Source organism: Mobula birostris, chromosome 27, assembly GCF_030028105.1.
Source record: "Mobula birostris isolate sMobBir1 chromosome 27, sMobBir1.hap1, whole genome shotgun sequence".
In the NCBI taxonomy this organism is placed as follows: Eukaryota; Metazoa; Chordata; class Chondrichthyes; order Myliobatiformes; family Myliobatidae; genus Mobula; species Mobula birostris.
Genome location: NC_092396.1, coordinates 21,731,217 through 21,757,149, shown reverse-complemented (window position 1 = coordinate 21,757,149; position 25,933 = coordinate 21,731,217). Strand labels below are relative to the sequence as shown.

At 42.3% G+C, this 25,933-nt stretch overlaps 1 protein-coding gene across 1 annotated transcript in view; it reads left to right on the top strand.

The window, feature by feature from the left end:
- sdf4 (stromal cell derived factor 4) overlaps positions 1 to 25,933 on the top strand; it is an 87,843-nt gene that overhangs the window by 53,838 nt on the left and 8,072 nt on the right. Inside the window, exons 3-4 of the mRNA XM_072245367.1 lie at positions 8,248 to 8,361; positions 17,863 to 18,021. Of these exons, the coding sequence (XP_072101468.1) occupies positions 8,248 to 8,361; positions 17,863 to 18,021 (273 nt within the window). The remainder of the gene's footprint in view (positions 1 to 8,247; positions 8,362 to 17,862; positions 18,022 to 25,933) is intronic.

Below are 25,933 nucleotides of genomic sequence, written 5' to 3'. Positions count from 1 at the left end.
TGTCCAGCTCTTGGCTCCATCCCTCCCCCTCCTGTCTTCTCCTATCATTTTGGATCTCCCTCTCCCACTTTCAAATCTCTTACTCACTCTTCCTTCAGTTAGTCCTGACGAAGGGTCTCGGCCTGAAACGTCGACTGCACCTCTTCCTAGAGATGCTGCCTGGCCTGCTGCGTTCACCAGCAACTTTGATGTGTGTTGCTTGACACTAGATATGTGCAGGCTTTTCCTACTGAGGACCAGAAAGCGACTACAGTGGCGAAGGTGTTATGGGAGAAGTACTTTGTTCATTATGGCTTTCCCCGGTGGATCCATAGTGATGTCATAGAATTAGTAATATCTATAAAGTGTACTTGTTAAAATTTACTGGATGTGCTGACTGATGATTGATGTTTGGGACTGATTCGGGTGGCCACCGACCCCGTGGGAAGTGTTGAGGTGGGTGCTGGGTGGGATTTCCCCTAGACATATATGAGCCAATATAACTGAACGTTACACATGCAAGAGCCTAGTCGACCTCTCGTATAGCCGCAGCAGTAGGGTTAGAAATGCGTGATCCTGCACCATTTTCAGACCTTCCTGCTGCAGAGAGAGATCTGCTTTCTACCTTGACGCCAGCTACTGTCCTTTCCCTTTGGCCTGGCCAACGCTGCGTAGTATCTTAATGCCTTCTCTGGCCTGTTTCCCACAATGACTCCAACCTCTTGGGTCGTCCCTGTTCATTTTGGAAGCAGGCATCCATCACGTGAACTCAGCTTTCCCCCAAGACATAGGTGGCCCCTGGTGTGCTCTGGCCTTGCTGGATATTATTTGAGGGGGGCCCAATTGCATGGTTGGGTCTACCCTACTACGCTGCTTAGAAATTTAGCTGTTTAAATGTTGATATTTGTTTAAATATCATCTGCGTAAATTTTTCAAGTCACCTATTCATTTCAAGTTTTTATAATGTGGAGTTTGAAGTCTTGCAGACCATCCTGTGCATACAGCCCCTGTCAATTTTTTTAACACACATTCAAACTCTGTAGTACAACTTAAGTTTTCAATAGTTATTGATGAGAACGATGTTCTTAATTGCTTACTAGGCACTTTCAGAATTTTCACAGGTTCAGAATAATTTGTTTCCTTCCTCTGCCCTTTTGGCCACTGAGGTGTAGTCATTACTCTCAAAAGATCTATATACTACTAAAACTCTCATGCTCTGTCTGTTAGTGACCTCCAATTAGCGCAAACGGTGCATTACAGCGGCACTTTTTTTGGCTAAATCGAATTAAAATGTGCTAACTTACAGAATGCAGGCAAAGTTCAGGGTTATATATTTGTATAAAATTGCTCATTCGCCAAAATCAAAAGGCTTCCATTTAACCCGAGAGCCGATCAGCCATCATGGAAATCAGGACGCAACAGCCCAACGCATGCGCACGGGCAGTCTCAGCAGCGACACCTACTGGAGCAAAAGGGCAGGGCAGCTCTATTTCAGGGGGTTCCATTCTGCTCATCACCATCAGCATGTGCAGGATTGGGACAGATCTAACTGCCACTCATCCATAAGAGGTAATTAAATCTTATTGTAATGATGTACTTTAAGACACCCATAAAACCCTCTGCTGCAGCCAAAGGACAGCGGTGACTATATCATGTCCATTTAGGAGCGCGCCAACCACATCATCAGGAATAATCAGCATGCTTTGGTGTTATATTGCTTCGTACCTTCTATCCAGCATTAGGGTAAAAAAAAAAAAATGGTCAACCTAATTATGTGGCGTGGAAAGGGAAGGGGGACATTATGGTCGTGAGATGACGCCAAACGTTGTCGGGAAGCGGCAAGGAGAGGGAGAGAACTAGAATCGGATGAGGCCAGGGCCGCACGACTCCAGGATCAAAGAGTCAGGACAAGAAAAGATGAGAGATGAGACAGAGGAGGAGAGGCATGCATGTCTCCAGGATCAGAGACAACCAACAAACAGCAGAAGAGATGGAGAGACGGGGGATGAAAGGGCTGCACGTCTCCAGAATGACAACGAGAGGCACAAGGGTGGCAGATAAATCAGAAATGATGCCATCAAAAGTGTCCTTCGTTAAATGAGGAGCAGCTATATTCACTTTGCTACACGTCGTTCTTCTTTAATAAACTGAGGTTTTCTACTTCAGTTTCCAAAGCAAAGCGATACCAATAGCATTCAGGAAAATTTAATGTTCATTCTGGTCACATCAGGTTGCACCCTTCTCTCAAAGGGTGCCCCAACGGGTCACCCCGTTGTCTAGTATCAGATAATCCTCTGACGCAATTAATTCATAGCAAGTATAAAGCTCCACTCCAACTCTCAAACTGAGGCCCAGAAATGTGTACTTTTCTCCGGAAGCTGACTAAAACAGATCTGCTTGCGTTCTCAATTACACCAAACTTGCTTGATGGAATTGGGAGAAATTTGAGTCCGTTTTCCTCTCTAAGTGATAGCTTTATGAATGTTGCATTCTTTACAAGTTCATCTCTCATGCTTGGCTTGTATTTGTTGCTTGAGCTGGCATTGGCAGCATGTTTATCTTTTAAAGTATAATTTTAGCTACATTGTGAACTTTTGATAGACTTTGCATTTCAATATTCTATTCTGATTCAATTAAGTTTTGTTCCTCTTAAACTTTTTGATTTTAGTTAGAATCAATTTCATTTCTGGTCTCTGTCAACAATTTCTTAACATCCTTCGTGCTTTTTTTTGCCTTCAATTTTAATGGATTGTCTTTAAGCTGGCCAGTGGTGTCAGCATTGAACTTCAAGGCGACTGGTCCCAGGTTCGAATCCAGCCGGCCCCTTCCACACTTTCCATCAGTGCTGGGTTGAGTGTCGAGTTAGCAAAAAAACAGAGAAATGCTAAAGAAATGGCAAAGTTCTTGCCGGATGTGTCACAACGTGCAGAGAGGAACAAAAGAAATTAATTGTCTGACTACTTGTATACATTTTTCAAAGTTCTTGCTTTTAAATGCTGATACTTTGGTGTAAGTACCCCATTATCCAATCCATTGTGATCGTTTCGAATTAGTAAGCTGTTTATCCATAAAGCTACAACTCATCCTTTGTTGTACAGCTGGGACATTCAACAATAAATGTCTGCCCTTCCAGCTGTATTTCATTTTTTTAATGTTAACTGGTTACTTGCAGTATTACTTAAGTCAGATACTAATTTATTTCATAGTCACATTTATGTTTTGTTTATTTCCTGGCTTTGAGGTCTAGTTGGTCCTAGTGTTCTGAGATCATTTCATTCCTCCTGAACCTGCCTTGTATGTATGTAGTTTCTGGTATTTATTTAAAATAGTACTTTAATAAAACCGGTACATTTCTCAGTTGAATGCTGTCAATCTCACAGAATACTATTTTTGAGCAAAGCCCCCAGATTCTTTCATCTCCTCTGCTGATTATTATCTCCTGCCGGCAGGTTGACCCAGCCCATATTATGTGATCCAGAAGAGGGAGTGATCTAAGGAGTCTGCAGCATCTACTCTGAGCTGCACTAAACCTGAAGGCTTCTGACCTCATGGTTGCCACTTATCCTTCCTTTTAGCCGAATAATCCATCTTCCTCCAACTCCATCTGTCTCCATATTGGGTGAAACACAGAAAGTAGAGAGAGTGTGACGTATTCTTGGACACGAGATTTTGCGGCTACTAGAAATCCAGATTAACACACACAAGATGCTGGAAGAACTTGGCGGGTCAGGCGGATCAGTTGACATTTTGGACCAAGACCCTTCATCAGGGCTCGTTAAGGGTCTCGGCCCAAAACGTTGACTGTTTATTCCTCTCCATAGATGCTGCCTGATGTATTCTTGGTTTGATATGTTCTTTACCTTGACTGGATCTGTAGTACAACTGGTTGTGTCCTGAAGGACCTGACCATAAGAGGTCATGGAAGTATTACACCTATACTTTCACCAGGCCAATTAGGGATGGGTGTTGAATATTGGCCACCCAAATTCTTACTGTTTGCATAAAATTTAGAATTAAGAGTGGAGCACTGAGCCTGTCCAAGTCAAATAGTCAGTCTGTATTCACCTACAAGTGAGAATTCCTCCCTTAGTAGCACATATGGGGAAAAGGTTTCTTGTCCAATTCTTGTGCGTGTGTGTATGTGTGGAATTGTGGGGGAGATGTACAGCCAGTGTCCTTTCGCACGTTCACAGGCGATAATAACATTGGGGTGTGGATAGTGTAGAAGATTGCAGGATTTAAGTTAGTTGCAGATATGGGCAGAGAAATGGCAGGTAGATTTTAATCCGGCAAAGTGAGAGGAGATGCACATTGAGAGAAGCAAATATAAAGGGACAATATATAATTAAAGGCAGGACCCTTGCAGTTAGTACATCTTTGGCTTCCAAGTTCATAGTTCCTGTGAAAGTGGCAGCACAGGTTATTAGGGTGGTAAAAAGGTTTTTATGACATTTATGAGGCTGGAATAATACCAGAAGAGATGAAAAAAAACCAGTATTTATCACTCTTCCGAAGAAACCTGGAGCAATAGAATGTGAATTACATAGGGCCATAAGTTTGATGAGTCATATCACCAAGATACTTCTAAGAATTTTGATGACGAGCTAAAAGTAAGATACAAGCTGAAACAGGTAAAGAACAATGTGGTTTTGTGAAAGGCAAAGGCACAAGAAATGCGATATTGAAGTTAAGGATACTATCAGAACGAGCTATTCAGGTGCAAAAAGATTTGTTTGTTTTATCGACTACACAAAAGCATTTGATAAAGTGAAGCACAATAAGTTATTTGAAATATTACAGGAAATTCTAGATCTAGATTCGAAAGACCTCTGCCTTATCAGAAATCTGTACTGGGAACAAACTGCTGCTGTAAGAATAGATGGAGAAGTGAGTCAGTTTACGAAAATCAAGAGAGGTGTTAGACAAGGGTGTGTTTTCACCCCTGATTTGTTTAATTGTACAGTGAAACAATATTACAAAAAAAAGACATCTTGGGAATCAAAGTTGGCGGTAAAAACATCAATAATTTCAGATATGCAGATGACACTGTGTTAATTGCAAGTACAGAGGAAGAACTACAAAACTTAATTGATATAGTTGTTGAAGAAAGTGCAAAAATGGGTCAAAAATTGCAAAAAGACAGAATGTATGGTGATACCCAAAAAGAAGGAGAATCCTATCTGCAGACTGAAAATGAGTGGGGAAGACATAAAACAAATACAGAACTTTTGCTACTTAGGAAGCTGGGTGACATCAGATGGCAGGTGCGACATGGACATCAAAAGAAGAATAGGGATGGCAAAAGACACCTTTACGAGAATGAATAGTATAATGACCAACACTAAACTAGGCATGACAACCCACCTCAGAGTACTGAAATGTTATGTTTATCCAGTTATGTTATATGATTCAGAATGTTGGACAATACCTAGTAACATGAGGAACCGAACTGAAACAGCAGAGATGTGGTTTTTTGAGGAGGATGCAATATGGACGAAACGAATATCTAACGGGGATGTCATGAACAGAACAAGTACAAAAAGAGAAATAATGTATGAGAGCACGAAAAGGCAACGTGACTTCATTGGACATGTGATCAGGAAAGAGGAGTTAGAATGCACGGTAATTATGGGAAAGATTGAAGGGAAGAAAGTAAGAGGAAGGCAAAGACAAATGATGTTGGAGACAGCAGCCAGAGAACTGGAAATGAATACCAATGAATTGATCCACTTGACCCGAAACATGAGTGCGTGGGCCATGGCAGTCAAGGTTCAATCTGAGAATGGCACCTGATGATGATGAAAGAAGGTTTGTCTTTATTAGGGCACTGAGTTCAAGAGTCAGGAAGATGCCTTGCGTCTTTATAAAACTGTGGTGAGGCCACATCTGGATTAATGCATTTATTTTTGATCACCCAATTATAGGAAGGCTGTGGAGAGCGTGCAGAAGAGATCTGCCAAGGTGTTGCCTGGATTACAGGGCATGTGCTCTAAGGAGAGGTGTACATACTTGTGTTGTTTTCTCTGGAGCAACAAAGCCAGAGGGGAAACCTGATAGTTTATAAGATTATGAGAAGAATAGATAAGGCAGTCGGTATCTTTTCTCCCAAGATCAAAACATCTAATACCAATGGGCATACATTTAAGGTGAAGGAAGCGAGTTTTTTTTTAAGAATGATGGGTGCCTGGAATTCACTGCCAGGGTTGGTAGGTGAGGCAAGTATGATAGTTGTTTAAGAGTTTCTAAGATAGGCACATGAATGGAGGGATATAGTCATTCTGTAGGTAAAAAGGATTAGTTTAGTTAGGTGTTTAATTACCAGTTTAATTAGTTCAGGATAACATTGTGAGCCCAAAAGCATTTTTCTATGCTGTACTTTTCTATATGGATGCTCTCCAGTGACTAATTTCCTCTTCATGTAATAGAATTTCAGGGTTGGGAAGAAATATTGCTGGCTTTTACTTGAATTTCAAGGAAACTTCTAAGAATTTATTTGGCTTTAGTAACAATTCTCCTGAAGTACCATTGTCTCTATCATTCTTATTACTAGCCAAGTCATTTCTTGTGATATTGTGAAATAAGCAAAAAACCACTGACTATAGAATGAGACAGCATCCCAACTGTAGTACTGAAGATCAACAGTCCAGAGCTAGTTGTTTCTTTAGCCAAGCTGTTCTAATACGTTTACAACATTGGCATCCATTTGACAATGGGGAACTTTACTGAAATATGTCTTCACAAAACCAAGACAAACTGGCTAAATCAACCTGTTCTGTATAATCAGCAAACCGATGGAAGAGATCATCAGCAGGACTACGAAGTAGGGTGGCATGGTAGTGTAGTGGCTGGCACAGTGCTTTACAGTACCAGAGACCTGGAATCAATCCCCACCACTGCCTGTAAGGAGGTTGTGCATTCTGTCCGTGATGCGTGGGTTTTCTCTTGGTGCTCCAGTTTCCTCCTGTCCAAAGGTGTGCTGGTTGGTGGGTTAATTGGTCATTGGGGAGATTGCTGGGTGGCACGGCTCAGAGGGCCAGAAGGGTGTTTTCCGTGCTGCATCTCAATAATAATAAGTGGCACCCTGGTTGTCCAAGACCTTTCACCCCAGTCCTCACACATCATTGGCTAATTCCACTGTTCACAAGGAATTCAACACCACCAAAGGCAAAGCAGCTTGCTTGATTAGCACCCATTCATTTCCTTAGACATTAATCCCATCACTACCAGTGCATACCAGCTGCACCTTCCAAGCCCAAATCACCAAGGAGGACAAAGGCAGTAGGCAGATGTGGACATCTCCAAGGTGCAGCCATACTGATTTGGAAATTGCTTTAATTCTAACAACAGTCTAAATCTTGGAACTCCCACTCCAGTGTCAATGTGATGGCAAGTTTAGGAGAATAAGTGCAGTGCAAGGCAGATGCTCATCACCTTTTTGAAGGCAGTAAGGATGGGTAGTATGTGCTACCCTTGCCTATATCCCAAAAATTAAAACTTGCAACCTTATTTTAAAGTTTGGCTGGGTTGACTCATTTCTCATTGCTCATTGTTTGACAGTAATCTTTAGAAAAACTTCTATTTTGAACAAAACAAAATTCATTGGAAACTTTCATTCAGCAGTCTCAACGTTTCAAGTGGCAAATAACATTTGAATCATGCAAGTGCCACAAGAGAGGATATAACCATCATCCTCTTACATTCCATCGCATCACCATCACTGGATCCCCGACTATCAACATCCAGGGGGTTACCATTGACAGGAAACTGTACTGGTCTAGACATATGAACACCGTGGCTACCAGAGCAGGTCAAAGGCTAGGAATCCTGCAGCGTATAACTCACCTCCTGACTCCCCAAAGCCTGTCCACCATCTACAAGGCTCAGGTCAGGAGTGTAATGGAATACTCGCCACTCGCCTGGATGAGTGCAGCTCCAACAACACTGAAGAAGCTCAACACCATCCGGTACAAGGCAGCCCATTTGATTGGTACCCCTTCCACAAGCATCCAATCCCTCTACCATTGACAAACAGAGGCATGTAATTAATTAAAACTATTTCTGTAAAAAACACCAGAAAGGGATTCACAGAGAAGCTCACAGCACTGGGAAGAGGTTTAAGACATTGCAGGTCGTCTCTGTGCAAGAGCACATCCATCTCTGGGTCTGCTCTAGATTTCCTTCCTTTGGTTACACCCTGTTTAATTTGTTTTCCTAAAACTGTATGTATGTGTTGTTTTAAAAAAGACATAATGTACCATCTCTCTGTAGGTCAAGTATCCTGGGATGAATATCGAATCAAGTTTCTAACAAGCAAGGGATTTAATGAGAAAGAAGTGGCAGAGAAAATCAAGAACAACGAAGAGCTGAAGATTGATGAAGAGAGTAAGTACTTGTGTGCAGGTCACCGCCCCATGCTTCCCATGCCTTGTTCCTGCTGATGTCCTGTTGTGTGTGTTTGTGCCGTTGATTTCGTGTTCTGACCCTAGTAAGTAGGAAGCCATTTCAAGAAATGAGATGAGCATGATTGCTATTCACATCAAAGCAGCCTGTGAATTGAAGGTGGCATTACAGACCCTGTAAAACCGAATTCAGTGGGCAAGAAAGGGAATGAACCGTATCAGCTGGAGTCATAGCTCACATAAAGAAAGTAATTCATCCGTTCCTAGGACCAATCATCTTCACCAGTGACCATCCCCCCATCAAATGGTCCAAAGTGAGTCGGAATCATGTTTGTTATCATTGACGTTTGATTTGAAGTGAGTTGCTTTGCGGCAGCACTACAAAGCAAGATATCAAAACTATTGTAGGTTATAGTAAATAGTGCAAAAGAGGAATAACGAAGTTGTGTTTATGGGCTGTTCACAAATCTGATGCCGGAGGGAAAGGAGCTATTCCTAAAATTTTCAGTGTGTGTCTTCAGGCTCCTGTACTTCCTTTGCCAATGGTGGAAATGAGAAGAGGGCATGTCCCGGATTGTGAGGGTCCTTAATGATGGATGCCACCTTCTTGAGGCACTGCTGTTTGAAGATTGTGCAGACGATTTCTAAATGTTCAATTGCAGTTTATAACTCCAGGAATTGAAGCAGTCCGTGCCTGCTCGTATCAAGTTTCAAGCAACGTTCAGGCATTGATCTGCTAAGTGTCCAATTAATATTTTCACCACAAGTGTTACAAAAGTGAAAAATAACCACTTCTTGATGTCATGGGGTGTAATTATCATCAGGTTACCTATCACCAGCATCCTGGTTGTCACCATTGACCGAAAGGCAACTATTTTGCAGAGCACCTGCTCTCTGCCTGCAGTGGCCATCTTGAGCTTCTGGTTACATGACATTTCAACTCCCCTTCCCATTCCCACACCGACCTCCCTGTCCTCGGCCTTCTGCACTGCCACCTTGTATTGCACTTGGTAACGTACAGCCCAATGCTAGGAACGTTGAATTTTCCGATCTCAGGTAACCCTATGTTCCTTTCTCCTTTATGCCAGTCTAGTCTGGATCTCTCATTTTGTTTGCCTTTTTCATCCTTCCTCTACTTGCTTCCGTCTGCCCATCATCCACATAACTATTTACCTGTGTTTCTTCTTCCTTGCTTCACCTTTCCTAATTCCCTCGCCAACATGGCTCCATCTGCCCATCGTTCCCCCCGCCCCCGCAACCCCCAATCTAGCTCCACCTTTTACCTACCAACCTCTGTCTCAACTGCTCATTGTTATATACTGGCTCTTCCCTCTACCCTCTCAGTCCTGATGCAGGTCTTGACCGATGCTGCTTGACGTGCTGAGTTCTTCCAGAAGTTTCTATTTTGCTCCAATTTCCAGCATCTGCAGGCTCTTATCTCTATAGCTACGTGGTTGTAAATTCAGGGCAGGGGCTGGGTATCCTACCATCAATGACTCATCCTCATACTACAAAGTTTTCCACTATCTTCAAGCTCCTTCTCTTTCCCCTTTTGGAGAACTGAGTTTGCAAAAAAAAATTGGGATCAGCCAGCCTTTCCACTCCTTTGCTGCCTTTATCTGCATGAGCCTGGGTAGAATCATATTTCTTTTTCTCTCTCTATGCAAGTACATGAAATTCAATTGTTGCAACGCCCCCTCATGAAAGACAACTGTACATTTACATATATACACACACACTGATGTTATCAGCATTGCCTCCAATCTTAAAAGTCAGGTCTGTCAGAACTTGTTAGAATAGTGGAAAAACTTTAATATGTTAAAGCTGAGTAGAGATTGTGTATTTACGTTTGGGGAAATTTTCAGGTAAGTTAATTTACCAATAAAAGGGTTAAATGTCAGAAAACTGAAAATAAATTCTGTTCCATTTACTTGCCCTTTACGCAAACTAGAACGTGCTTTACCCCATGTATTCCATTTAACCCAATCTCCGAGCATAAAGTGCAGTGTAATCATTCTGTGCCATTGTGATTCTTTCTGCACTGAAATCCTTAATTTCACTTTTGCCAGCAAATTGGTGCTCAAAGGCCTGAATATCACATTTTATGGATAGTGGCTTGACGTTGTTCTGGTGAATCAGCACAGTGTCCTTCCTGAGATGTGGTGCCTTAAATGTTGTCCATCCAAAATACCTGCAACAGATGCGCCGCATCTCCTCCCCACTTGTTCTCCCACCCTCCTGAATTAGGAGGCCAGTATTCCAATCCCCTTTTAATTTATCCACTAACTATTCATTCATTTTGTCCTTGAGCACCCTCAAATCCACTGAGAGGTCTGTGGGTGGGGATTTGGATCAAAAAAAAACTGTTGGTAGCATTTATAACAAAATATTGATTGGTGCTCAGACTTGTCCCAGGCTAAATATCAAACTGGCATATTATAAGTTATAGCAAGCAGGTCTTTAATTTGACAAAGAACTTGAGTGAACTATAACCGTCAAGGGCATGTAGGCTGGCAGAATGGCTAAATGGAATTTAATCCTGAGATGTGAAGTGTTTATGTAAGAAGAATGGGATGGACAATATAAACTAGAGGGCATGGGTTTTAAGAGCAGATACGTGAGGTTTGTCATATGAAGAGCATCTGATGCTCTGGGCCCATATCCACCAGAATTCAGAAGAATGAGGAGTGACCTCATTCAAACCTTTAGAATGTTGAAAGGCCTTGATAGTGGATGTGGAGAAGGTGTTTCCTATGGTGGGAAAGTCTAAGACCAGAGGACACGGCCTCAGAATAGAGAGGCAGCCTTTTAGAAAGGAGATCAGGAGGAATTTCTTTAGCCAGAGAGTGGTGAATTTGTGACATTCTTTGCCACAGGCAGCTGTGGAGGCCAAGTCTTTATGTTTATTTAAGACAGGTTGATGGATTCTTGATTTTTCAGTGCATGAAGGGATATGGGGAGAAGGCTGTAGATTGGGGCTGAGGGGAAAATTGGATCAGCCATGATGAAATGGCAGAACAGACTCGATGGAGCAAATGGACTAATTCTGCTCCTATATTTTATGGTCTTGTGGTACATTTTGAAAGAGCAGATCAAATCGAAAGTAGTTGCTAAAGAAAAGCATGTGGAATCCTGGGCTTTATAAACTGAGGCAGAGTACAACAGCAAGGAAGATGTGAACCTTCATCAAATACTCATTTGGCCTCTGCTGGATTACTTGTCCAGTTCTGGAAGTGTGTCTGAAAGCTTTGCAGAAGGGACAGTGTAGACTTGCCAGAGTTGATCTCATGGAGAGGAGAGCTTTAATTCTTAGGGTAAAGTGGAAACACAAAGGTAGAGGGAGAACTGCTAGAGGAAGTAAGGCATACAGTGCTCACTCTGAGTGAAGCAGATGGACCTGACAGAGTAGATTGATCAGAATAGTGGACATTGACAAAGTTGACAGACATTTGACCTATGATGGAAATGAGAGCCATATGGTCAGACGGGTTGGAGGGAAATCTTTATTCCATGTCTCTTGTTCTTAGCCAATGGAGAGGAAAGGTGTGAAATGCACTGGCACAGGTGGTGTGGGAGGAAAATTCAGTCGTGGCATTCAGAAATGAGCTAATGTTGCAAAGGAACCCAGCATCTTGATTTGCAATCTCTGCAGAGTCTCTTGGATAATCATGAAGTACCCAGGCTCATTTATCTACTGTGAGGCAATTAGGTGATGGGACCACTGACTCAGAGTGCAGGACTGTGCACCGGCTACCCAGGTATTGAACCAGATTGTGAAGCGTTCATCTGTAAAAGTCTCGGATAATGTGGAATTTGCAGAGGGGGAGTTGCTTGCCACATACTTCGCAGCATGTCTCTTGGCGATTCTTGGGTCGCATAGCAATTAGCAGAATGTTTTACAGTGCCTGCAATCAGAAAATTGTTTGTAATGTGTTGGTTCTCTGCTTAACCATTTGCCTTGCCTCCGGGTGCTGATTTCCTCCAGTATTCCAAAAAGAAGTACATGTTAGGTTCACAAGTTGTGGGTGTACTGGAAGCTCAGCGACTCTGGAGGGCTGCCCCCAGCACATCGCAAAATGATGATGCAAACAATGCGTTTCACTCTATGTTTCAATATACATGTGACAAATCTGAGCTCCTATTCTTACCCGAGATCTTGGAAGGAACTAGTTTGAGGAAGTTAAGCTGTGCATGAGGCAGGAGGTAGCGGGCAGCTCCGGCCCAGTTAAATGGCAGTAAGGCATACAATGCTCACTCTACTGAGTAGGCAGATGGACCCAAGGGAGCAGTTAGGCCAGAACGGTGGACATCGACAAAGTTGATAGACACTTGATCTATGAGGAGATGAAGGGTATGGGGTCAGACTGGGAGAGTGGTGCTGAGGCCTAGAATGGATCAGTCATAATCCTTTTGAATAGCAAAACAGTAAATTTTAAGTGTCTGATTGACCAGCAAATTCTCCTTTTTCTTATAATGTTTAACCCACTAACAAAGCCAGTGGTATCATTCACTGCTTTACTTTTTGTAAGGCTAGCACTGAAAATAAACTTTTGGTTAGAGTGATTTGCTGCAGGTTTGAATCTAATTGTTATACAGCACAGAAGTACGCTTTTCAGCCCAACTCATCCATGCCAACCAAACAAGTTGCCTACCTGAGCTCGTCCCTTTTGGCCTCTATCCCTATAATCCTCTCCTATCCATGTCACTGTCCAAATGTCTTTTTAAGAATTGTAATTGCACCTGCCTCTGCCATTTCCTCTGGCATAACCACCACCCTTTGTGTGTGTTTGTGGAGGAATCATGCCCTTGGATACCTTTTAAATCCTGGACTCTCCCACCATGGAAAACATCCTTTCCACATTCTACTCTCTAGGTCTTTCAACATTCGAAAGGTTTCAAAGAGGTCCCCCTTCATCCTTCTAAATTCCAGTGAGTACAGACCCAGAGCCATCAAATGTTCCTTGTATGATAACCCTTTCATTCCCAGAATCGTCCTTGTGAACCTCCTCTAAGCACTCTCCGACACAGCACATCTTTTCTTAGATGAGGAGCCCAAAACTGTTCACAATACTCAAGGTGAGGCTTTGCCAGTGCTTTATAAAGCCTCGGCATCACATCCCTGCTGTTGTATTCTAGACCTCGTGAAATGAATACTAACATTGCACTTGCCTTCCTCACCACCAACTCAGCCTGCAAGTTAACTTTAAAGGTGTTCTGCACAAGGACTCCCAAATCCCTTTATATTTCAGTTTTTTAGAGTTTCTCCCCATTTAGAAAATAGTCTACACATTTATTTCTTCTACCAAAGTGCATGACCATGCATTTTCCAACATTGTATTTCATTTGCCACTCTCTTTCCCACTCTCCTAATCTGTCTAAGTCCTTCTGCATCCTATCTGATTCCTCAACGCTACCTGCTCCACCACCAATCTTCGTATCACCTGCAAACTTGGCAACAAAGCCATCTATTCCATCATTTAAATCATTGATATACAGCATCAAAAGAAGTGGTCCCCAGAACGACCCCTGCAGAACACCACCAGCCAACCAGAGAAGGATCCTTTTATTCCCACTCAGTGCCTCCTACCTCTTAACTTAGAAAGCAGCTTCATGTTTGGCATCTTATCAAGGGCCTTCTGAAAGTCCAAATATACAACAAACACTGCATCCCCTTTATCTATCCTGCGTGTGATCTCCTCAAAGAATTCCAACAGGTTTGTCAGGCAAGATGAAGGAAACCATGCTGACTTTATCCTATCTTGTCCTGTGTCACCAAGTACTCCATAACCTAATCCTTAACAATTGACTCCAACATTTTCCCAACCACTGAGGTCAGGCTAACTGGTCTATAATTTCCTTACTGCTGCCTTCCTCCTTTCTAAAAGAGTGGAGTGACATTTGTGATCTTCCAGTCCTCTCCCACCATGCCAGAGTCCAGTGAGTTTTGAAAGATCATTACTAATGCCTCCACAATCTCTACCACTACCTCTTTCAGAAGCTTAAGATGCAATTCATCTGGCCCAGGTGACTTACGTACCCTTAGGTCTTTCAGCTTTTTGAGTACCTTCTCTCTAGTAATATGAAGTGCACTCACTTCTCTTCCTTCAACACCTGGCACACTGCTAGTGTCTTCCACAGTGAAGACTGATGCAAGATACTCATTTAGTTCATCTGCCATCTCCTTGGCCCCCTTTGTTACTTCTCCGGCCTCATTTTCTAGTGGTCCTATATCCACTCTCGTCCCTCTTTTATTTTTACATACTTGAAAAAGCTTTTACTATCCACTCTGATATTGCTTGCCAGCTTGCTTTCATATTTCATCTTTTCCCTCGTAATAATTACTTTAGTTGCTCTCTGTAGGGTTTTAAAAGCTTTCCAATTCTCTGTCTTCCCACTAATTTTTTGCTTTGTTGTATGCCCTTTCTTTGCTTTTACATTAGCTTTGACTTCCCTTGTCAGCCGCGGTTGTAATATTTTGCCATTTGAGTATTTCTTTGTTTTTGGAATACATCTATCCTGCACCTTCCTCATTTTTCCTAGAAACTCACACCATTGCTGCTCTGCTGTCATCCCTGCCAGCAGCTCCTTCCAATTTACTTTGGCCAACTCCTCTCTCATACCACTGTAATTTCCTTTACTCCACTGAAATACTGCTACGTCAAACTTCACTTTCTCCTTATCTAATTTCAATTTGAATTCAATCACTTTGTGATCACTGCCTCCTAAGGGTTCATTTACCTTAAGCTCCCTAATCACCTCCAGTTCATTACATAACACCCAATCCAGTATAGCTGGTCCCCTAGTAGGCTCGATGACAAACTGCTCTAAAAAGCATCTGATCGGCATTCAACAAACTCGCTCTCTTGAGATTCATTTCCAACCTGATTTTCCCAATGTACCTACATCTATAAGGAAAGAAAGGTTGAAGACCCTTGATCAAGAAGTTTCTTCGGGTAACTGGTCAAGGGGAGGTGGATCAGTAATAGAGTAGACTGATGTAGGAACATAGAATAATACAGCACAAGAGCAGGAGCAGGACCGTCAGCCCATAATGTTGTGCCAAACCAGCAGAAAAGGTAAATCAAAAACCCCCAAAAGTTCAAACACGAGGAAACCTGTAGATGCTGGAATTTCAAGCAACACATCAAAGTTGCTGGTGAACGCAGCAGGCCAGGCAGCATCTCTAGGAAGAGGTACAGTTGACGTTTTGGGCCGATACCCTTCGTCAGGACTAACTGAAAGAAGAGATAGTAAGAGTAATGTTCTCATTTCCAACCTCACTCCTTCTGAACACTCTGCTCTCCACTCCCTCTGCACTAATCCTAACCTTACTATAAAACCCGCCGATAAAGGGGGTGCTGTTGTAGTCTGGCGCACTGACCTCTACCTTGCTGAGGCACAACGACAGCTGGCAGATACCTCCTCTTATTTACCCCTCGATCATGACCCCACTAAGGAGCACCAGGCCATTGTCTCCCACATCATCAGCGACTTTATCCGCTCAGAGGATCTCCCATCCACTGCTACCAACCTTATAGTTCCCACACCTGGCACTTCCGATTTCTACCTCCTACCCAAGATCCACAAACCTGCCTGTCCAGGTAGACCCATTGTCTCAGCTTGCTCCTACCCCACCGAACTCATTTCTGCATATTTAACTCTCTTACTTATCTCTTCTTTCAGTTAGTTCTGACAAAGGGTCTTGGCCCAAAACGTCGTCTGTACCTCTTCCTAAAGATGCTGCCTGGCCTGCTGCGTTCATCAGCAACTTTTATGTGTGTTCCCCCAAAAGTCGATCTCTTCCACCTACACCACGTCCATATTCCTCCATCTTCCTCATATTCATGTGCCTATCTAAACGTCTTTTAAGAGCTTCTTATGTGTTTGCCTCTGCCATCATACCAGACAGTGCCTTCCAGGCATCTGCCACTCGCCAGCAGTTTGGAGTGAAGCCTTCTGGCCAAAGAAATAGACACCGAGCCAGAGGTGGCAGAAGATTTTCTGTTTATGTATTGACATAAAAGGCTTTCTTTGAAGTCGTAGCATAAGATTCATTGGCAGCAGCCTGCCAGCTAATGTCCAACATACAGACACATTGAGCTATGGTTTACAGCTGACCATTTGGATTCTTTTTCTCTAGGAAAGTTAATATTAGTAGGCTTTTCCCATTTTAAAGCATCGTTGGTTGCTGCTTAGTTAATGACTAGTTCGAAAGCAAACTGCTGGAAACAGAAAATGATGCTAATGGTCTGTGGAGAGCATAGGAACTGGCATTTCAGATCTGTTTGTTTTCTCGGTGCTAACTCTCATCAGATGCCATAACTGTATTTCTCCAGCCTGATTTCCTGCATCTAGCTGGACATAAATTGGACATTAGCATGCACGTTGAGGTCCTTAGTGGTAATTAGTAAGAATTTGAGTTAAAATCTGATGTACTTGAAAGAAAAATATTACGCAAGACAATGAATGAAGAACTGAGGTATGATGGACCGATAGCTTTTTCCCTCGGTTTGGGCTTTATTTTTTCTGAAAGACAGGCGTTTGAAACTGGTTTCTAGTCAGAAAAGAAAAGATTTAAAAACATGATTGTTCAAAGCCAAATCATTAACTATGATAAGAGAATTTGGGCGATAAGTGTGCTGACAGTCTGGGCAGACACCTCAACGCGAGGAATGTTTCTGACAGAAAGTTATTGTTCTTTTACAGTGATATCAGTGTGCAGTTTGTGTTGCTGAATAGTTAGAAATAAATAGTTGAAGTCAGAACAGGTGATCCACATTTAACTCGTTTCTTATTGGCTCCACTGCCAGTTGAGGCAATACTCTATAGATCACTTTTTTTTCTGAATGAGTTGTGGAATTTCTGAACACCAAGTACTCTCAGTACGGGAATTCTTAATGAAAGCGACAAGCTAAGGACTTTTAGGTTTCTTTCTGGATACTATTAATGGAAAGAATATCTTGGAACCCTGAAAGATTGGTGGAAATTTCAATTTTAATATCTGTGTTTGGACTTAACACTTAAGGGCAGGTTTTTATTTCCAGCTCTCTGTCCTAATTTAATGAAGTGAATGAAAATATGAGATAGTGATCTTACACTTTGTATTTGGTGTCTCCAGAGAAATGGAGAAGGCCAAGGACAGATATTTTAAAAGCTTTGACTGAGCTAATGATTCAGGTTAGTCACTAGATAAGCTACTGACAAGCATTTGCTCGGTATTTTATGCTGTGATATATGGAGCCTTGTTTGTTCATCTAGCTCATGTCGGGGAACCACACAAGGTAAGTGTGTTCTACTTTTTTGTAGATCTCTGATGATAATGGGTAAACAGCCCAGAATTTGTTTGGTGGGAAATGATTCTTGCAGCAAAAATATAATCTTGAAATTGCTACTTTGATCAGTAAAATATCCTTTTCCCCTGCCTTGAGAAGTGTTCTTTTTAAAAAAGCGACAATGTAGTAAAATATACTTTTGTTGATTTCAGCTCAGGAAGTTCTGGATAATCTAAAAGATCGTTGGTTTCAAGCTGACGAGCATCCTGCAAATCAGCTCCTGAATGAGGATGAATTCTTGGCTTTTCTCCATCCTGAGCACAGCCGCGGGATGCTTACATTTATGGTTAAAGAAATTATCCGCGATTTAGGTAAGGGATTTCATCCATGCCATTGCTCAAAGTACATCGCTAGAGCGGTTGATTTGTAAGACATACACCATCTCGTTAACAATGTATCAAATCTGTTGAACTGGAACTTCATGTGTATGATGGTATTAACACCTAACTGGTTGTAGGTACACAGCTTAGGACTTGTTTTTTTTGAGAAAGAAATGTTGCAGATTCAAAACTGCTTCCCAATTCAAACTGGAGACTTGCCCTGTTTCAGGATTTGCTGTGCAATGATTAAAGTCCATAAATCAACATTCAAAACTTTATATTCAAATGTAGTACAAGTTTCCCCTCTATCTTAAAATTTTATGTAGAGACTACATATAATTCAGTTCAGTCTGAAAGCAGAGCCATAGTCCTAAGCAAGTATATGTGTCAGGTGTGACGACAAACCAAGTTATCAGACGATTGATGCTAATGAGAGAGAGAGATAAGGGAGACAATGGAAAAACGTTCAAAATGTTAATGAGAGAGGAAAGAGAGATAACGAAAAGAGACACAATTCAGAATATTGACAGACTGGTTGCTTTGAACCTGAACTGTTTGAAGTTTGATGGACGGGCGATACCCCAGCAGGATAAAAAGAACAGGTTCGCTAAGGCACGAGACACCATGAGATCACGAGATAACCAGACCCCTGGAAAGAGCGGTGTGCTCCCACAAGTGGTGGGAGTTTGGAGGTCCGGTTCGTGGGAACGAACCATAGGCTCACAGGGTGTAAAGGTACGATCGGTAGGAACCTGGTGTGTGTGTCCGCCCTTGTCTGGGTGCCGGGTTCACCGCGGAAGAACGGTCGTATTCGGAACGGAGGGGTCACATTCGGTGACCACAGCAGGATAGAAGACGTAAAAGGGTCCACCCGAAACCACCTGTGAACATCAAAGGTCTGCCTGAATCTCTCTCCTCTCTCTCTCCCCCTCTCCCCCTCTCCCCCTCTCCCCCTCTCCCCCTCTCCCCCTCTCCCCCTCTCCCCCTCTCCCCCTCTCCCCCTCTCCCCCTCTCCCCCTCTCCCCCTCTCCCCCTCTCCCCCTCTCCCCCTCTCCCCCTCACCCCTCACCCCTCCCCCCTCACCCCCTCACCCCCTCACCCCCTCACCCCTCACCCCTCACCCTCCCCCTCCCCCTCTCTCCCCCCTCTCTCCCCCCTCTCCCCCCTCTCTCCCCCTCTGAACTGTACTAAGCTGAACTGAACTCTGCGTCACTTGAAACTGATCATTTTACCCCTAGACTGCGATAGAGCTTGGTTGATTCCTATTACCCTAGTTCTGCGTACATGTGTGTTTTATCTTTGCTAACCTGTTGCATTTATATCCTTACGATTAGAGTACTGTGTTACTTATTTCTTTAATACAACTTTATTAGTTCCCAGTAATCCAGACTCCAACGAGTGGTCCATTTCTGCTGGTTTGGCAACCCAGTTACGGGGTACGTAACACAGGTGAGACTTGTAATAAATTGGAGCATTACATAAATGGGATGTCTAGGGAGAGGGTAGCACTGCTGGTGAAGGGGCTTGTCATGTCCATTCCCAGGCAGCTCACTCACCTTTGGTACCCACCCAATACTCAGCTCCCACCTGTGGCTCAGCTATTTGCAAGTGACAACAGCCATGCCCTGGTATGGTGCTTTGACAGACCTGGGTTAAACCAGGTGAAGGTAGCTGGCAGGCCCCGAACCCTGGTGAGACAGGGACATGCCTGTCCTACTATGTGAAATCAGCTCCAGTGGACTGGACGGATGAGATCAACAGTGAGATCCAACGGCCAGGAAGGCAGTTCTGCAATGCTTCGTGGAGGAGTGAAGGGCGCGGCAAGGCACAGGTGAAGTCATGGTCATTCACTGCGTCCAAGGAAGACCCCAGTTTGTGATGATGACTCATACCACTGAACCTGGACTTTCAAGGTCAAGGGAGTGGAACTGTCTCAGTGCAGCAGCTTTTCCACTTTAAAAGCTCTCCCACACAGGTCTCCTGCTGCTCTTGGTTACAACAGACAACCAACCACATAAATACGTGTGATTGTGAATTAGGATTGACCAACGTTTGGCATAGTTTATGAGAAAACATGTTTTCATTTTTTAAAAGAAAAATAGAAGCCCAACGAGCAAAGTGGTCCTGATGTAGCGTTTTGGCGTGAAAAGTCGATATTTCCTTTCTCCCTTCTGATGCTGCTCAATCCTCAAGTTGTTTGTTTTTTGCTTAATGTTGTTCAAGGAGTTGGCCTGAAGACTGGGTATACCAGAATTCAGCAAAGCTCTATCAGGGTATGGGAAAGTTGTATACAAGAATAACCTGGTAAGAAATATAAATGTAAATGACAGTAAAAACAAAAGAAAATTTGGGTCATTTACAAACGAAACAGAATAAGTTATATTGGGAAAACATGGTGTGGTAGGAGATACTTTGTCTTTCTACAATGAATCTCAAGACCACCTGAAGTAGTGCAGAATGGGTCTAGACTGGGGTTCCCAACTTGGGGTCCACAACCAAAACCCTTGCTTAATGGTATTGGTCCCTGCCATAAAAAAGGTTGGGAACCCCTGGTCTAGAGTAAGGAGCTGAAAGAAATGAGCATTGGTGAAATTAATGGGACTGAAGGATAATAAATTCCCTATCTAAGTTATGGTGCTAATGGATTCACTAACTATTATAAAATTCCACCATACGGAATGGTTCCCATAGATTGGAAGGTTGCAAATTCAACCCCATTTTAAAAAAGGGAGAAAAAGAAAAAAACATCTGATGTCAGTGGTTTGGAAAGTGTCTCAATCTATTACTAAAGAAGTGGTATTTGGGCACAAATAATAATGTGATTGGGCAGAGTCAGTAAGGATTTATGAAAAGAAAACGTTTGACAAATCTTAGTTTTTTTTTGCCATTGTACTTAGTGGAATCAATAGAAAGGGAATCCAGTGGAAGTTCAGTATAATTGGATTTTCATATCACCTTCAGCCACACGCCCGATATGTTTAGTAAACAATTTAGAGTACAAGGGGTTGGCAGTAATATTTGGTATGAATTGAGATAGGAATATGTGGGACGTACCGGATGGTGCTGGGGCCCCAGCTGTTCATAATCTGCACCAATGTTATTGATAAGGGCACGGGATATGGTAGATTCTCATTTGTCATGGTTAGCATGTGAAGAGGACACAGAAAGGTTCACAGGGATATATACTGCCCAAGTAAGCCATCAAGATGGGCTACAGAATAGAAATTTGCAAGTTCCTTTACATAAAAGTTCAAAGTTCAAAATAAAATTTTATTATCAGAGTACATACAACCCTGAGATTCTTTTTTCCCTGCAAGCTTACTTGCAAATCTAAAGAATGGTAACTGTAAACAGGATCAATAAACAACAAACTTTTTAAATGCGGATGTAAATAAATAGTAATAAATAATGAGAACATGAGATAACAAGATAAAGAGTCCTTAAAGTGAGATCATTGGCTATGGGAACACAAAAAATAGAATGAGTTTAGTTATCCCCTTTTGTTCAAAAGCCTGATGGCTGTAGGGTAGTAACTGCTCTTGAACCTGGTGGTGTGAGTCCTGAGGCACCTGTACCGTCTACCTGATGGCAGCAGTGTGAAAAGAGCATAGCCTGAGTTGTGAGGATCTTTTATGATGGATGCTACTTTTCCACAGCAACACTTCATGTAGACGTGCTTGATGTGACATTGGTCAGGAAAGTGGGAAAATGGTTTCTTTTGTTAAACATTGGGACGTTGAAAGGTGTTGGTGTTCAGAGGGACCTGGGTGTCCTTGGACATGAAATGCTGGAAGTTAAAATAAGGGGTACTGCAAACAACTAGGAAGGCTAATGGTATGCTGATAGTAAAAAAAATTGTTCTGATGAAAAATTGTTCTGCACCCGAAACATTGACCATTTCTCTTTTTAACAAATGCCTGATTTACTGAGTGTTTCCACATGCTCTGTTTGTATTTCGCTGCGTTGGTATTTCTAACATGAGGAAAACGAGTACAAGAGTAAAAAAAAGACGTAGTTTTATAGAGCCCTGCTGAAATGCAAGAATATTGTGTTCAGTCAGCTCTCCTAATCTAAGAGTAGAGAGGGGCTGCAGAGGCATTTCGCAGATTGATTCCGGAACTGGTCTCTCATTCGAGGGATGTGATCCTTGTGGGTTGAGCCATCCTGAGTTGTCCTCGAGAAACTTATCCTTGGATCGTGTGGGTTGTTAACGCAAACAATGCATTCCACTGTGTGTTTTTATTTAGTTTTTAATTCTCAGCTGCATTAGCATGTGTGTGTGTGTGTTGGAGGCAGCAACATAACAGACTTGTTCACTGAAACATGCAGGAGAGCATGACTTAAAATACAAAACAGAAAAACATGTACCAATGGCTCCCACCCTACAACATCAACCACCAAACAAAAACTGATCCACAGTAAACCCTGGACAGTTTCCCTGATCTCAGGATCCATCTCCCAGAGACTGATTAATAAGATATACAGGTGTGCGCCACTTAACGTCCATTTGAACTATGTCTGTAGTCCCGATCGGAGAACGTGACATGGACGTAACCAATCTCGTGTATCATGCGTCACTTGAGTGTAGTAGTATTATCTCTCTGTTTAATTTTCTTTCGAAAATATTACCATAAGGTGCATGATGATTTCCATACGCAGGTTATTCGACCTGAAACTCTCCCAGTGGAACACTGTGAGGTGGTTGAGATGATGTTGAATCACCCTGATCATCTTTGATAAATTGTGTGTGATAGAGGCTAAGAAAGTGTTTACATAAAAGTTTAAAAAGTGAAAAAAATTTAAAAGGTTAAAATGAAATAAAAAAATGATAGTGTATGTATTATAGTGTACAGTAGTGGTCACCAACCTTTTTAAGCCCAAGATCCCCTACCTCGACCTCAGTGAAAGGCAAGATCTACCTACTAAATCGTTTAGAGAAAAAACAGCTCAGATTGTACTTCCAATTTGAGGCCTTTTATTTGGGCAAATTGTATTTGAATTACACAAAATACTTCTGTCAAACTTCCAAATTAATTTGAACAAGAAAACACTAACTAGCATATCAAACAGGCCATAGCTAGCTGTCTTTCTTCAAGAATATTACAATACTTCACACCTTTAATTCTAAGTTTCATTATTTAATTTTATTTCAACACGAAAAATAAATGAATAAAAATTGACTGTTGCACTCAGTGTCATGACTGGGACGGAATACTTTCTGCTAGTTCTCTGAAATTTGGCTCATAACTACAGACAGCCAGTCTGAGACCGTCTGTGAGGTGTAGGGTTGCCAACTGTCCCGTATTCCCCCTGCTAAGGTAGAACGTTCCTATGAAACCTTTCGTGCCGAAATGCTTTACACCGAAGAAGCAATTAACCATTAATTTATATGGAAAAAAATTTTGAGCGTTCCCAGACCCAAAAAAAACCTACCAAATCATACCAAATAACACACAAAACCTAAAATAACACTAACATATAGTAAAAGCAGGAATGATATGACAAATACACAGCCTATATAAAGTAGAAATAATGAAAATTAAGCCAAAACCGATTGGTGGGGTAAAGAGAAGAAATCGGCACGTACGCGCATGCGCACACAGGTGCCTGCGCAAGGCTTCATGGTCATGGTAGTCTTTCTCGGGGTAAACACAAATATCCTGGGATTTGACTGCTACTTTTGTCCGTTCTTTGGGAGTGAGAAAGTTGGCAACCCTAGTGAGGTGTTTGTCAGTAAATCAGCTCCTGTACATAGATTTAATAATTTTCATCTGTGAAAATGCAATTTCACATAGATAAGTTGACCCGAAGTAGGCACTGGCATAATTTACATATTACTATTTATTATTTATGGAGCACTGTAACGAAAACCAATTTCCCCCGGGATCAATAAAGTATGACTATGACTATAAAACTAACGCACACACCGCGCATTGCTGGGGCCCCATCAGTAGTAATTTTGCCACCAGTTTATGAATGGGGATGTCATTTTCAGGGACATATTTTTTTAAACTCATTGTAAATATCCTCACCTCTCATTCTTTCCTTTAATTGCAAAAGAGTGAGGAAGTCCTCCTTTGTTGTAAGATCCTGGAAAGCCATTCTGACAAATACAACAAGCTGAGCTGTTTGCATTACATCCAGGGATTCATCGAACTGTAGTGAAAAATATTCACGTCCTCTGACGTGACTACCTTCCTTGTCACTGTTGCAGGGCCAAGCAGTATATTACGTATGCAGGTTGTGATGACGTTTTTGTTTTTAAAGTCATTAAAAACAGTCACTGCGGTAATAAATCGCCATCTGTAAAAGGCTTCTTGTGTTCAGCCAAAAGGTGACTTACACGAAATGATGCTTCAATAGCAGCCTTATTTTGAGCATCATGTTTTGTGGAAAACGATTGCTGGGCCTTCAACCCCAATTTCAGCTCAACTTTCCAGGCACGAATTGCGCTCTTTGGGGGGTAGGTGTCTTTAAATTCCTGGTGGTTGGTGGTGTGGTGCCGCTCCAGATTTCCTCTTTTAGTCAGTGCTTGTGTTTGGTGGCACAACATACATACACACTTGTCTTTCACCGAGGTAAATAGAAATTCCTCTTCCTATTCTGGATGGAATTTGTATGTTTTCACCGCCTTTTGTGGAGCCTCCGCTATGCTATCAGAAAATCACAAGCGATTGCCTATTGCGTCGCCTCTGATCTGAGCTGACATTTACGTGCTGGGCAGCACCTAATTAATTAGTTTGTTTACTTTGGCTTTTTTTCTTAAAGATGTGCTGTGTGCATCCCGACTACCGCTGCACCACTGCCTGCTTCGCGGCCCGGAGGTTGGGGACACTGCCATATATTGGTGTTTGCGACAGTCTGTACTCTTATCCCTAATCTGATTGGTCACTTTGATGCAGCACAGGCTACGCTGAAAATGCGGTGCATGGCGGGGGAACTACACACATGCGCACTGGGCAGAAAGAACGGAACTAAACCCCTGCAACCCGGAAACAATCTCTCTACAAACAGCTTTTTAGTGAAAATATTGCTGTATTACCATTATCCTAATTAGTATTACTTACTTTTATAATGCTCACATTACAACATTTTGTGTATTTATTTTTGATTTTTCTTCGGAATCTACTGGGAAAGTCTGAAAGATCGACCAGTCGATCGCGATCAACAGGTTGGCGACCCCTATTGTACAGTATACAGTTTTAGTCTAAGTTCTTGGCTATTTAGTCAATACAGGTACACTACAGTACTCCATATAGGTTTGCTAAGTATAAAATATGGTGTTCACACAACGTCCAAATCATATAACGTCCGATTTCACAGAACGTATGGCGGACGTTAAGCGATGCCTACCTGTATAGAAAATTATTCTTATCACCTTTTGTAGGCAAACCTGTGGTTTCTGTAAATGATCGACATACCGAGATCAGTCACGTAGCCACACAGCATCTGAGTTTTGCAGTTGTAAATTTTGTGTGATACTTTTCAAAGTCCCTTATCCAGAGGAACACTGTGTGCTCCGCTTTGGCAAGTAGCACTTGATGGCGGGTGTAGGGGTGTCTGAGAGGCTTGGGAGGTGTAGAAATTAAATGTTCCAAAAGGTGGGGGTAGCTGGGGAGTACTTGGATGGTGCACGAAAGCGTCAGTGGTTGGGGCACTATGATTCCATTGGTGGGACTTCTGATAGCCTTGGGCGGGCTATGATCCATATCTCAATTCCAAGGTGGGCGAAGATTAACACTTGTGGCCCAAACTGATAGAGACATCGGAGAATTCTACCAATCATGTTGGGTGGGTCATGGGAAGTGCCACCCCCTCAAGGAACTGCAGTTATAAATAGACAATAATTCTGTTGTCAACAAGGAACCAGATTTCAAGGTGAATGCATCCCTTTGTTTGAAAT